The 15,006-nt window shown below is 39.7% G+C and overlaps 1 protein-coding gene across 1 annotated transcript in view; it reads left to right on the plus strand.

The window, feature by feature from the left end:
• The window catches only part of LOC103800957 (pro-epidermal growth factor-like), a gene marked incomplete at its 3' end in the record, with an annotated part of 29,505 nt that overhangs the window by 3,280 nt on the left and 11,219 nt on the right, over nucleotides 1-15,006 (plus strand). The window contains exons 2-5 of the mRNA XM_009073387.1: nucleotides 7,168-7,299; nucleotides 8,628-8,827; nucleotides 9,800-9,981; nucleotides 13,970-14,200. Of these exons, the coding sequence (XP_009071635.1) occupies nucleotides 7,168-7,299; nucleotides 8,628-8,827; nucleotides 9,800-9,981; nucleotides 13,970-14,200 (745 nt within the window). The remainder of the gene's footprint in view (nucleotides 1-7,167; nucleotides 7,300-8,627; nucleotides 8,828-9,799; nucleotides 9,982-13,969; nucleotides 14,201-15,006) is intronic.

Raw genomic sequence — 15,006 nt, forward strand, 5'->3', positions numbered from 1 at the left:
TGTTTATCTGAAGAAGCCCCTAGAGCAACTCCTAGCATTATCAATTTTAGAGTAGATACTAACACCTGTTAGTCTTGGGCTACCCTAGGTAAATATATTATCCTCTGGATACTGCAAGACTGGAGGTGTACTTTGGTTTCAGGACTGACGTTGAATACTCACCTTTCAAGCTTTAAAAGTGAAGAAAGATAGCTATTTTAAAAAACTCAACAATATTGTAATAAAGTCTTGGAAGAATGCAAAACAAAACCCACATTATTGAAGTTCTGCCTAATTGTAGGTTCTTAAACTCTGCACATCTCTACCAGCTTGTGGCATTAACTGATCAGCCCTTGTCACTTCTTCAGGGCTAACATGCTGCACATTCCTACAGAGCTGCAGGCTGCAATTGAAGGTGGCAACTGCAGCTATCTAGGTCAGCTCTTTTGGTCAGGTGCTTCTTTCTGTGTCTAAGCTTTCCTCCTATCTTTCTTACTGTTCACCACTCTCCTGCCATGGAGTACTGGAGATGAGGAATATTAAGTTATTTCTCTTTGTATTGCATCTTTAAATTCACCTTAATTAGCTAAATCCTGTCTTCACTTTGCTTCATACAGCCTTCTGAACACACACTGTTAAAAATTCTTGGCTGTATTCTGAGAAATATGAAATGCCAAAACCTTATCAATTCACTGCTTTCCTTTCTTTGCAAGCATCTCATAAGGTGCAGTAAGAGCCAATGAAATGGGGAACTGCATTGTCTAGCCCTGTCATGATGGGGATAACCTGATAAGATGCCACTGTATACCCCTGCATTTCAGAAGAGATGCAGTCAAGGTGTGTTTGTTTCCTTGGTTTCACTAGTTGTCTTCCAGCTAGTTCACTTCCTATTATACTGCCTTGGGGAAAGATGCTTGAAATAATTTTTACCACATAGTAGTCAGGAATGGGACTGAAGCCACAGACCAATTCATGAGACGACTCACAATGAATTATCTGAAAATTGGATCCAGCTGATCTGGACAAATACTATCTTCAGCTGTAAAAACTTAGGATCAAAATAGGAAGGAGGCAAATATGTTAAAAGAAAGGAAAGAAATGGCATCACACATCACATGATTCTTAATCCTGAAGGGGCCTGAGGGGCAGACTCCAGGGCCAATGACTAATACTGCAAGACTCATTGTTTTGCTCAGTAGAACATAGCAGTTATAAATTTTGTGTTCTGATTTAAATAAATCTGACTGCTTTCTAGTATCTGATTTGAAATTTGCTTGTAAGGGAAGCTGGATGACAGCATTTGATGAAGCCAGATGAACTTCATCTTTGAAAGGCAAGCCAATCACAGTATGTTGAGAGTTGCATGATCCAGGAAATAAAGGTCCACTTTATAGTTACTAATTTACACATAGAATTATTTCTAAGATAAAGCCAAAATTTTTTTCCATTCCAGAATGGAAAAAAAATTAAAGTTAAGTTCCTGGAGATCTTTTTTGCCCCTTCTCTTCAAGATGCATACAAGTGGTCTCTAAATTTTATTTCAATTCTAAATTTGATTCTATTTTATACTTGATAAATCATATGCTTTCTCTTGCAGTCATCTCTGTGATATAGTCATCTATCTCTGTGTGGCTGTAAGAGTCACAGAGTTAATAACCATTATTGTATTCCTGTTGTATTTCTTACCATAGCATGTGAACACTTCACCACCTCTATCCTGTTAAAAATTGTGAGTGATCAGGTTGTATTTTAAGCCTCATTTAAAACTGGAGAGAAAAGATACTGAGCTATGGCCCATTTTTTTCCATTTCTAGCTATGTTCTGTTCTTTAACCTGCACACTTTAAACAAAATATATAAAAGAGGTGGGCTGTTTTCTTCGTAACGCAGATGAAATTTCATGTTCAACCTTGTGGAAAAGACTTGTTGTGGCTAGATATAGTGTATTGAATTACTCCCAGTCCAACCCCACAGGAACTAAATTTGTGTGAGATTATTTGAATGGGTTTATCTGCACATATACATTATGTATATAATGTATGTATTTGGGGGCATAATGAAATGCAAGTTCTGGCTCACTGTGGTTTCTCTGTATCCCTGCCAGGCATACTAATGCTTCAACCTTCTGCAACCAGAGCCTTTCTCAGGACTCTCAATAAAGTAGTATATTTGTATGCAAAGTCATTGAGAGCTGCCAACATCGTGATGACATGATTCATCGTTTTTGCTGATTCTCAAGGCATTTTCTGCATAAAGAAGCCTTTGAGAACTGAGCAGAACCTCATTCTTCCTTTCAGGGCTGGCTGTCAGGGCACTGCAGACAGCTTTTGTGTTCACTAAGCCGATTTCTTTCACAGGGTAAAGTTCCCACTGCATGATGTAGTTGCCAGGACACGTAAAACAGCTACAGCAGGATGCAACTCCACACTTTGGCACTAAAAGTTTAGGTGAAGGCACTGCTAGTTGCACCTGATGGATAGTTTTGTGATCTAGTTCTCCTAAACCTTAAGAAACAGTTTTTTTGATTGCTTTTGTCTTGTGTTTTTTTTTTATTGTTGTTGTTTGGGTGTGAGGTGTTTTTTTTTTTCACTTTAAGCAAAGAAGAGAGGGTGTTAAGCATAGGATCCTCTTCCACTGTTAATGCCATAAAAGCCAAACATTCACAGTGGTGCAGCATGTTTCACAATAGCACTGTGTCTCTTGGAGCTTCCTGTTTGCCTCTGGAAGGACCATACTCCCGTGGCTAAGATGTCTGTTGCAGCTGTGTCCTTGGTCTTGCATTGGGCAGTTATTCTTCCACTATAGCCATTCTTCAGCTGGGGTGATGGCTTGCTTTGCAGTGTGTGTGTGTGATTTAATAGCAAGGGATCAGCAAGTCTTTTGACACTGTCCTACAGCATCCTCATAGGTAAACTGAAGAAGAATGGGTTGAATGAGTGGACAGTGAGGTAGATTTAGAACTAGATGAGCAGCAGATCCCAGAGAGTTGTGATCAGTGCCTTAGATCAGATTCTAGTTGGAGTCCTGTCACTAGTATTGCCCCCCAGGATTCTATACTGGGCTCAGTATTGTTTAACTTACTTATCAATGATTTGGCTGAGGGAACAGTGCCTTCTCAGCAAGTTTGCTGAGTAGGGAGTAGTTGCCAATAGCTCAGAGGGCTGTGCTGCCCTTCAGAAGGACCCCAACAGGTTGGAGAGATGGGCAGAGGAGAACCAACTGAAATTCAACAAGGGAAAGTGCAGGATTCTGCACCTGGGGAGGAATAACCCCAAATACCAGTACAGCTTGGGCACTGACCAGCTGGATAGTAGCTCTGTTGAGAAGGACCTGCAGGTCCTGGTGAACAACAAGCTGTCTAGTGTGCCCTTGTGGCCAGGGAGGCCAGTGGAATCCTGAGATGCATGAGGAAAAGTATTTCCAGCAATACTTTTGCTGTTGAAGGAGGTGATTCTGTCCCTCTAAGCAACCCTCATGAAGCCACACCTGGAGTATTGTGTTCAGTTCTGGGCTTCTCAGTACAAGAGGAACATGGAACTCCTAGAGTGGGTCCAGTGGAGGGCAACAAAGATGATTAAGGGACTGGAGCACATCATTTAAGAGGGAAGGCTGAGGAAGTTGGGCCTGTTCACTCTCAAGAAGAGATGACTGAGAGGGAACCTCATTAATGTATATGAGTATCTAAAGTGGTGGGTGCCAAGGTGATAGAGCTGGGTTCTTCTCAGTGGTGCAAACCAATAAAACAAGAGGTAATGGACAGAAACTTACGCACAGGAAGTTCCAGCTGAATACAAGGTGACTGTGCAAGTCACTGAGCACTGGAACTGTTCACTCTCAAGAAGAGATGACTGAGAGGGAACCTCATTAATGTATATGAGTATCTAAAGTGGTGGGTGCCAAGGTGATAGAGCTGGGTTCTTCTCAGTGGTGCAAACCAATAAAACAAGAGGTAATGGACAGAAACTTACGCACAGGAAGTTCCAGCTGAATACAAGGTGACTGTGCAAGTCACTGAGCACTGGAACAGATTGCCCAGAGAGGTTGGGTTGTCCCTGGATATATCCAAGAACTGTCTGGACACAATCCTGTGCCATGTGCTCTAGGAAGATCCTACTTGAGCAGCGAGGTTGGATCAGATGACCCACTGTGGTGCCTTCCAGTCTGACCAATTCTGTGATTCTGGATATGTAAGCTTTGGTGGTGATGAAAATAGACAGACTGATAACCTGAAATCTTCACTTCAAGGACAATTACTGGGGATGCAGTATAAATTCTTGCAGCCTGATCAATCAGTGTGCTTGTTCTTGGAGAGTCAGTTTTGTGCAGTCATATAAAACTGGAAAATCCATCCTGTAAATTAAAAGATCATTGTCCTGTTGTGTTGGTATGTAGCTCAATAACCCATGCTTGGTTAAAGCATGTCTTCCCAGTCTGATTTTGACTTTAGAATGTCCACTGATGTGGACAAGGGGTTTTCTTGGTAGCTGGTTCCTTAAGTGAATCACAATTCCTGTTAAAAATGTGAATTTAATGTCTAAATTTGATTTCTCTGGGTTCAGTTCTCAGCCACAGTCCTTGTTCAATTGTTCCTGAAAAAGATTATAGTGTCATCTAAAAATTCTACTTTTTCTTAGTGAAAGTATTTATTTACGGTGATCAGTCCTTCTTCCAAGCTTCTTTCTGATAATCTAAGCAGACTGAGCCCTTTAAATGTCTCACAGAAAGGCAATTCCCTTTACCCTCAAATCAGGCTTTTTATCCTTGTTGTATGCATATTCCAATTTTTTGGGATCTTTTAACAACCTATATCTGAGAAATGCAAGCAGCATGCCAACACAGGATGACCACTGCCATATACAGAAGAAATTTTATTCCTCACAGTCATTAATTTCTGTTGTGCTTATATGTGTTGTGATTTGAATTTTCTTGCCCAGTAATGTGCTAAGAAGTCAGCTTTCTGTTCAGTGTGAACACAAATACTTCTCAGAGAAAGCAGTCTTCCACATACAGTCTCTAGGTCAGGCCTGTCTTTCATATTCTTATTTAATGTGCTCTTTGTTGTGACTGAAAAATAGGTCAGCAGTGTTTCACATTGCTTAATCAACCAACTTGTCTCTTGAGCAATCTTACATCTGAACTGTTGCCTTTGCCACCCATACCTGTGATTCCTACAGAGAAATAACATCAGGTATATTTAACAAGCTAATATTGTCACAAAAGTATATTGACTAACATAAACTACATGATAGCCTTTATCAACACAGTCTCTCACCTGCTGTGGTACTGATGACTAGTTCAGGTCAACTGTCTGGCTTAGTCAGACAGTTACTCTATTTGAAACCCAGTTTATCAGTGTTCCTGTCTAATACTGACAGCAGCTGGACAATGGGCTGAGGTCACCAAAGCCCTCCCATATGGGCTATCAAAGAGCTCTTTAGTTTTATTGACATCCAGGCAATGTTAGCAAGAAGTAGGTAGTTTTAAACTGGTGGCCTGGAGCTCATGGTTTCTGTAGCCCATCAATACATTTCTAAGCCAGTCAAACCTTTCTAGAGGGGATTTGAAGGAGTTATGCCTTTAATTCCTTGGAGAATGGAATGTACAATCCTAGTACATGTAGGAAAATGCACTCCTGAAAGCTGATTGTTTGAAGAATATTGTGGGTTAGAATTAGAGTACTTAATGAAATTATGCTGCTGAAAATGCTTCTGATTTACCTTAGTAATCTGTTCAACAGAAATCAGTTGCATGTGCTCTGATTATGTTTCATATATTGCCAAAATACTGCTGTTACAGAGCATAATACACAACATAAAGTTGTGGAAAAACTGAAAACAATAGAGAAACTTTCCCTAATCTGTACAGACACATTAGGTGGCTGTAAAGCATTGACATTCTTGTTGAAAACTTTGATACCTGACACAGAAAGCAATTAGAGGAGACAGGTTTTCAGAACCATGGGATATCAGAGATCTGGTTGCTTATCTCTCTCAAAGTTACTGAGAAAGTTTCTTTCAAAGTCTTCTGTAAGTTGGTTAAATTGCTGTTCTTTGTAGTTAAGGTGCCATTTCTGCCCTTCTTTAAACTAAGGAATCCTCACAGAACACTCACAGACCTAGTTTTGGTTATGAATCAATGTCCTTTAGTGACTTAATCAAATGTGTCTCTTTAAAACAAAATGTGTTGATTCCTTTATTCCTGCATGTGATAAAACCCAGAACAAAAGTCATTGAGATCAAACAGAAGTTGGGAAAGAAAAAAGCTGCTCCTTAGAGCAACCCTCACAGTAGTTCAAGCAAGAAAGTGTACAAGAAATATAGCAGCATATGGTACTGCCAGATGTCAAGTACCTTGGGAAGTTACTATCAGATGCATTTGTTTTCAGTAGGAACTAAATTTTATCTCAGTTTTGTGGGACAATTATCCATGGTACAACCAAAGGGATTAATTTCTTTTCCCCTTAGTGTAAACTACGCTTCTCAGTGGTAATCTTTTTTTGAGAAATAAATTCTTTAATTTAGGACTTAATTAATAGTTACTGCCTCAAGCCCTGATAATACATCATAAATATGTCAAATATCTTTTAATTCCTGAAGGCTCTAGCCTAATCTGCCTGTTAAAAGCCCAGTTTCTAATTAGTTTGCTTGTTGCCTTGGTTTGGGTTTGTTGCTGTGAGAATATAGTGGGAGTTTTAGTGTTTTGTATGTGTGATTGAGATTTGAGTCAAAGCAAAATGAGCTCAGTGTTGAACTCAGTGCTGTGGCAGTCTGTTTGCTGCTTTGCTGTTTTGCAAAGACTGTTAATTTGTTGTAAATTTGATAAAATTATTACTGTTGAAAAGGGGATGAAGACAGAAGGAAGCAGCTGCAAGCAGCATTTGCATAGGAAATAATAACACAAATCAAGAGAAGCCTGTTCCCTCTATTTGGGCAATTAGAGACCAGAGTGCCCAGACACTAGGGACAAGGGTAATTTCCCTGGATAGTCCAAACAAATAAATAATGAAGTCACCCACCAGAATCACTGTGAAAATGACAATGAGCCATCCTCATCTCATTTTTTAATGATGGAATATTGAATTTTGTGACCAGTTTATTATTGGATAACTATGTCAAAGGCATTCTTTCTCCTCTTTCTTTGCTGCTTTTGCTAGCTGAATTTTCCTATCTTTTTCAAATACCTGTTTCAGATATTGATGAATGCCTTGAAGGCGGTTTGGGAACCTGTGGCCAAACCTGTATCAATATTCCAGGGTCCTACATCTGCTCCTGTTTGCCTGGCTACTCTTTGGATATTGACAAACGGTCTTGCTATGTGAATGGTAAGGTCATTTTCTTTTTTGATGACTGAAAAAGAGCTTTAGAGATTTAGTTAGCATTATTTTTCAAAGTGAAAACATGCCTGCTTCTCCCCACTGGACAGTGACTGGTGTGCTCTGGTTCACTGATCAGAAACCTGCCTCTTCTACTGTGTGGGTAAATGGAAAGGTCAAAAATATGGTGGTGGAAAGATGAACATATGAAAACAAACAAATAAAACTAAACAATTGCTTCCTGTTTAGCCTTCTCTGTGTGCTTGGAACTGTAAACTCTCTTATCCCATCCTTACTACTTCCAGGAAGCCACAGCAGTACACAAGATTTCGCTACCTTTGCCTCTTTCAATCTATTTTTAAGATGAAGGCTAAGACGTGATTCATTACATAAAAATTCCTTTGCTACACACTTGACAGATATTTGTAATATTCAAGTCATCTAAATGAAAACCCTTGTGGTTTGGAAGTGCAGCTAAAGTTCCTTGGGCAATATTAACCCTGACCTACAGTGACACCCTAAATATAAGAAAGAGGACTTGATAAAACTGGAGTAGTGTGATCAGCTGCCTCAGTAATTATGAGCTATTGATTGTACTTCCATACTTATCACCTGGTTTTAAAGCTGCATCAAGACAATTGGGACCATCCCAGTTGCTCATCCCTTTCAACCTTAATTGGTTTTATAGAGTTTGGAGCATAATTGGAGCACCTTTCATTTTAACAGATTTTATGTTAAGTTACTGATATACTCTTACCTTTCACTCAGTTTGAATACAGTTTGTGTCTGGAAGGAGTTGTTGCAGTTGAGCTGTAGGAGTTTTAAGTACAGGTTTTTCGTTTTCCTTCAGCTCTCTGCGGAACAAGAATTTCTGCCTTAGCCTTGTCTTGGGAGCTTCAATTTCCCTTTTTGGATAAAGTGACACTCCAGGCCACCTCTCTGTGATGAATTATTGATATAGCACAATAGTTGGAAGTGGTCTTCAGCTGGGACACACATCCATGGCAAAATTTTCCAGTCTCAGTTGGCAAGCATGCAGCAGTTGTTTGGACCTCTGGCTGGGCTGTGGGATTTTGGATTAGTGGTAATGGCCACTGCAATCTCAGTTTCTTGACTCATATTTTTGACCTAAATTTCAGCATAAAATGTGAAAGAACCATTATATTTATGTCTTATTGGTTCTCTGTAATATGTCTAGAAAGTTATCATTAAAATATGAGGCACATGGTTAGAGCCTGAACTTTCTCCTTGATGAGTATACTGCTCATGAGAACTTAATGCAGTAAAAATGCAGTGCTTATCAATTACTTGATCTCTTTTTGTTTTCTCCACACCAGACCCTGCACCATTCCTACTTTTTAGCCATGAAAATGCCATCTTTAGAATTGACAATGAAGGGACCAATCATGAAAGATTGGTGGCTGATACTGGTCCGTCAACGCTTATGGATTTTCATTATATAGAAGAGAAAGTGTATTGGGTAGACTCTGAAAGGCAACTGCTTCAAAGAATTCACCTGAATGGGACAAAACAAGAGGTAAATTAGTCAGTTCTCTGGAATTCTGCAAAGTAGCAGGTGTAAAACCCTCTATAGAAACCACCTGCTCTTTAGGTAGTTCTGTGTTTAGTGTTCATTGATTAGTACTTTATTTTTGCTGTCATGATAGTTCTGGTCCTGAGTCTAGGCTGTTTTACAGGCATCCACAGTACATTTAGTATTTTCTGTGCTTCAAGTGAAGGGGAGTTAAAAATGAAGGAGAGAAAATTCAGACAAACTAAGGCTTTGTAGACATTAATGTTTCTACCAGTTTTTTGATTAATCTCTGGCATTATGGAACTTTGTCTTCCAGATTATTGCAACAAAAGCTGACACAAATGCTATGAGAAGAATGTGCTTTAATTCCTGCTCATTTTTTCTCAAACTTTTTATTGTTTTCAATGGTTGCATAAATGCTTCTTTTAGCTCTTCATCCTTTATTCAGAAAAAGCTGTGCTGTTCATGAATCTGGCTGATTAAGAAGGCCAGACAGGCTGTTGTGGCTGAACTTGAATGCTCTGAGAGCCTTTTCTTTGACAGAGATTGACAGTGTCTGTGTAGCCATGTGGAGTCTTCACTGCTTTATTTTGACTGATTTTTAAGGATTGTGGTTCAACAGTGTGTTAGGAAGTCTTCCATCTGTATTAGCACAGGTCTGGGTGCTTCATAATGTGTCAAATGCAAGAAGTTGTAGATAAAATATTAGTCCAGTGTATTTCTTGTGCAAAACAGTTGCTCCTTTTACAGGGAGTCATTCAGTTCAGGGAAGGCATGTGTAAGTACAAAGACAAAATGAAAGTGATAAAATAATTAGAAAGAGAAATAGCTACAGGTCTGAAAGAAAATGAAGAAGACAAAACAACGAAATGAAAATTTTTCAGTCTGGCACTCTTTTCCCTATAATGCAAGCCAAGTTTAGAGTAATCATTAGGATGCCTCTTGTTGTCAATCGTCGTTTTTTTTTGTTTGCAGAGGCTGTGTTACGTAGACAAAGGCATTTCAGGGTTTGCTATTGACTGGATAAATCAAGGCATTCTTTGGGCAAATAGACAGAAAGGAACCATAGAAGCAACAGACATGAATGGGAAGAAACGAAGAGTTCTTCTAAGAGATGTTGGTCATCCCACAAAGATTACCATTGATGCTGAACAAAGGTAATTTTAAATGGGTTAGTAATTTCATTGAAATGGAATACAAATATAAAGAGTACTATGATTGTGATTTCATGGAATCATAGAAATGGGTTGGAAGGGGCCTTAAATATCCTCTAGTTCCAATCCCTATTCCATGGGCAGGGAAACCATCCACAAGTCCATCCGACCTGGTCTTGAACACTTCCAGGGATAGGGCATCCACAATTTCTCTGGGTAACCTGTTCCAGTGTCTCACCACCCTTGCAGTAAAGAATTTCTTCCTAATATCCAATCTAATCTTGCCCTCTTGCAGTTTAATGCTATTGCCCCTTGTCCTATCACTACATTTGTGCTTGGGATTGTGCTGACCCAGGTGTAGGACCTTGCACTTGGCCTTGTTGAACTTCATGTAGTTTGCACAGGCCCACCTTTCAAGCCTGTTAAGGTACTTCTGGATAGCATTCCTTCCCTCCAGTGTGTTGACCACCCCACACAGCTTGGTGTCATCAACAGACTCGCTGAGGGAGCACTTGATCCCACTGTTCATATTGCTGACAAAGATGTTTAATAGCACTTGTCCCAGTACTGACTCCTACACCATTTGCCACTCCTGTCCACCTGGGCATTGAATCATTGATCATAGCTCTTTGAGTGTGACCATTCAGCTAATTCCTTATCCACTGAGTGTTCCATCCATTAAATCCATGTGTGTCCAGTATAGTGACAAGGATGTTGTCCAGGATAGTGTCAAATGCTTTGCACAAGTCCCAGTAGATGATGTAAGTCACTCTTCCTCCTCCTCCATCCCTTGGAAAAGGTAGTTATTATCATATTCAAGGAACCTTCTGGACTGCTTATGTCCTGCTTTGTTGTCCTTCCAACAGATATCAGGGTGGTTGAAGTCCCCCATGAGGACCAGGGTTTGTGAATGTGAGGCTGCTCCTATCTGCCTACAGAAGGCCTCATCCACTCAGTCTTCCTAGTCAGGTAGCTTGTAGCAGACCCCCACTATAATGTCACCTGACCCTGCACTCCTATTAATCCTGACCCATAATCTCTTGGTTGGGTCCTTATCCATCCCCAAGCAGAGCTCCATGCTCTCCAGCTGGTCACTGACACAGAGGGTAATACCCCTTCCCTGTCTCCTCTGCCTGTCCTTGTTAAAGAGCCCGTATCGTTTCATTCCAACACTCCAATCATAGGAGACATCCCAACTTCACAACCCTGCAGGCATGCACACATCTCTAACTCCTCTTATTTATTCCCCAAGCTGTACGGAATTGCATAGAGGCATTTAAATGGGGCCCTGATGAAGCCAATTTACTGGCTGGAATTCCTTTGTGCTGTCCTTCAGGTGGTCTCCTGCTGGCCTGTGATCCCTCTGGGCATCTCTTCCTGGCCCTGGCACCAAACTGGTAGGATGTCGAATGAATTGAGGTTCCCCTGTGTTTTCATAGGGAATGTGTTCCAGTCTTCTTATCAACTTTGTGGCTCTCCTCTGCACTTGCTCCAACAGTTCCATGTCCTTCTTATGTTGCAGACACCAGAACTATACGCAGTAAAGTAAGGTTTCCCCTCCCTTGGCAACTTTCTTCTGTCTCTTTATCAGTTGTTCTGAATATTGGTTTTGAATCTACTGTTGCAATTTAGCATAAAGATGCTTCTTTCAGCTTCAAGTTGTTTACACTGAGAACCATGTTTACATGAGAGACCAGGCTCATCAAGAGTTATCACTATGAATCATCACGGTGGTTTCTCCATGATAATTTCTCTTTACACATAAACCTCTTACTAGCAACTTAAAGTTGCTAAAAAAAGCTTGAGGAGACTTTGAGACGCTTCTGTTTTGTACAGCAAAAGCATGTTCTTATATGCATTAAAGTTGCTCAGCAGTATGTGAACCTATTTTAATATTAAGGCTGAAGTGTTCTTTCCTAGAAAGAAATCAATCGATCATGAAAGTGTTCAATCTTCTGATGATAGTAGCAATACTAGTATTATTTGGAGTCTTGCCATTTGAATAGGATTTAAAGGCCTGGACAGCAGTCTTATCTTCTGATGATAGTAGCAATACTAATATTATTTGGAGTCTTGCCATTTGAGTAGGATTTAAAGGCCTGGACAGCAGTCTCTGTGGGTTTTTTGGGTTTTTTTGTTTGTTTGTTTGTTTTTTCTGATTTACTTTTCAATGTAGCATTTATCAATCTTGGAAATATTCGCAAGTCTTCAAATCCACTCTCAAATGCCAATGAAACACATTACAAATCACATTATAGGGATGCATTTGCTGGATGTATGTGAAAGTTTGGGGAGACTCAAGTGTGGATATTCACCTAGGTGTGATTCACTGTGAATAAAAGCTGTACTCATTGCTTACGGGGAGGCCAGTAAGCCAGTAATAAACTGGACAGAAAGCAATTCCAAGAAGTCTAACAGCATTTCTATGCCTTAAGGCAATTAGCTTGTATGAAAGCCCTTGAGGGCTCTGTTTTTATCGTAAAGTGAATGAAACCCCTCAGTATATTTATGTGCACAGGCATAAATATGGACTAAATCTAACATTAACAATGTGCACAACTGTTAAGTAATGAAGGTCTATGTGATACCCTAATAATAGAGTTTTTATCAAAATACATGTCTGGATATTAGCAGTGATAGGATTTTTTAGGAGCAATAATATGGCTATTGCTGTAGAGTGCTTTAAATTTATGATGGTTTAGAAATATCAGAAGATAAGGGATGATACTGAAGAAAAACAGAGGCTGGCAGTTACTCAAGCTGTTTTCTAATTTTGATTTGAATTCTGTATTCCTGTTTATATCACATCCTATCCCTACACTGATTTGCAAAACTTCTGCATAGAGACTATAACTACCTTTGTTTCTTAGTTTCCTTATCTGTAAAAAGTGAATCCTCATATTTGTCCAAACTTACAGAGGAGCGAAATTTCTTAAATAGCAGATGCTGTAAAAATGCAAGCAAATATTAATGAACTGTTTAAAAATGACAGTATAAAATTGGGCTGTCCTTCTGGAAATGTGTTTTTGCCTATACCCTAATACTTCTGATAAATTTAGATTATGTAGCAGTGAGGAAAAGCTGTGAGGCAGAGGCTGATTCTTTCTATTGATTTAGTACAATCCCTTCCCAGTGAGATCTAATACATTTGGGGCCTTTAACAATTAATTAACATAACACAGTGAAGGTGGTTTTATGCTGCATTTTTTTGTACATATAAACTCTGCAATTTTGTGATAAGTCAAACTAATGATGCATCTTGAAATTTTTGTCTGTGAGAAACCCAAGGAAGGAATCTAAACCCAAACATTAAAAAATAAAATGCACATGAATTAAGGATAACTTGCTATTTTGAAAGAACTGTTGTTAACCTTACTTACATTGGAAATCAGGGTTCTGATCCATGAAAAACCTGTCATACAAGTAGCTTCAGTGCATAACTGTTGGAGCTGTATTTTGACTGTGTCTTAATTTAATAACAGCATAGTCTGGCTGTTACAGCCAGCACAGACAAAGAAATTAGAATAATAATAGAAACTGTGTTCTTAAGCCCTGAAGTGATGTGTTCAACTAGAAAATGAATCAATCTGGAGATAGATTCCTTCCCAGAGGCAGAGGGCAGTGCGGATCTGCCTCAAAGACCTGCCTTTCCTCAAGTCTGCAGGAGATCCCCATAGATTTGAGAGGTTATTCCAGTTTCTTTGTCTGACTTCATGGCTGAACAAAGCAGAGTCAGACAATAGTGCTTCATGGTTTAAGCTGGGCTGATTCCTACTTGACCTACATGTGAGAAATTTCTAGTATCTCTAGTAGTGCTAGTAGTTCTAGTACCACACTGAGAAATTCTGTACATAGGAGCAATTAAACAAAGGGTGTGTAGCAGTAAAGTGATCCTGCAAATGTAGGGTTTGTTTGTTGCATTTTTTGTGGGTTTTTGTTATGTTTTGCTTTGTTTTTGTTATGTTTTTAAACATGCCTCTCTTCCCTGCAGGCTGTTATTTTGGTCTTCAGATGATACAGTTTCCAGCATACACCAAGTGTCCCTCAGTGGAAGTCACATAATAAATGTTTTAAGAACCACAGAGAAAATAAAGGCCATCTCACTAGATTTGGTTGACACAAGGCTCTACTGGATCCAACATGACCATGGGAAAGAGATTTCCCATATTGGATCATGTAACTATGATGGCGGAGCTGTTCGTTTGCTCAAAAATTCTGTCCGGTGAGTTTTCCTCAGCTTGTCAAAAATAAAACACTTTTATTTTATTGTGTCTGTTCATAACATAAAGATTAGTGCAAATGGCCTATAACTGTAAATCTAAAATTAATGCCAGGAAATAGAAAAATGTCACTGTTGTAAAGATAATACTGCCACTCACTACTCTCCATCTTCCAAGCTTTTAGCAAATGATAACCACTTAATCCTTAGAAATCTCCTCTGAGTGTTTATTAGTGGCCTTTTTCTGGAGCTGGAGAAGCCAAAAGGAGAGATTAAATGATTTATCCAAGGTCACAGTGGGTGAGCTCAGGTGTCTGAGCTGTGCTCAAGAGACTGAACTAGATCAGGTCTTTCCCATCCTCCTCTAAGCCTGTTGTCCTCCTTAGCTGCCGAGTGGGGAGCCTTGGCCCTGTGCTCAGACTCTCCAACAAGCTCAGCAGATGTGGTGAAAACTGTCCTATGTAAGACACTTGTTCCTTCTGATCCTGAATGCCAGTGCTAGGCATGGCTGAGGGGGCTGTTAGACTATGTACTTTTGGCCTTCATGCTGTGTAGGGTACAGATGCTCCATGTGGTCATGTGTTCAGTTACTCTAGAACTCTGCAGTGTCTGTATATGAGTAAGAAGGATTGCCAGAAGCAAAATGAGAAAAATACATGGTTTCTCTGGCTTGCTGGTTTAAGTGTGTGGCACACCATTTGCATATGATGAACACAAAGCTGGTTTCTCCCTACATTGCTAGCAGTCACATTGGATTTTTCCTTATCCTTTTCCACTTTCTCCCTTGAGTTGACTGTTCACTAGGGCAT

Source organism: Acanthisitta chloris, unplaced genomic scaffold (assembly GCF_000695815.1).
Source record: "Acanthisitta chloris isolate BGI_N310 unplaced genomic scaffold, ASM69581v1 scaffold1830, whole genome shotgun sequence".
Taxonomy (NCBI): Eukaryota; Metazoa; Chordata; class Aves; order Passeriformes; family Acanthisittidae; genus Acanthisitta; species Acanthisitta chloris.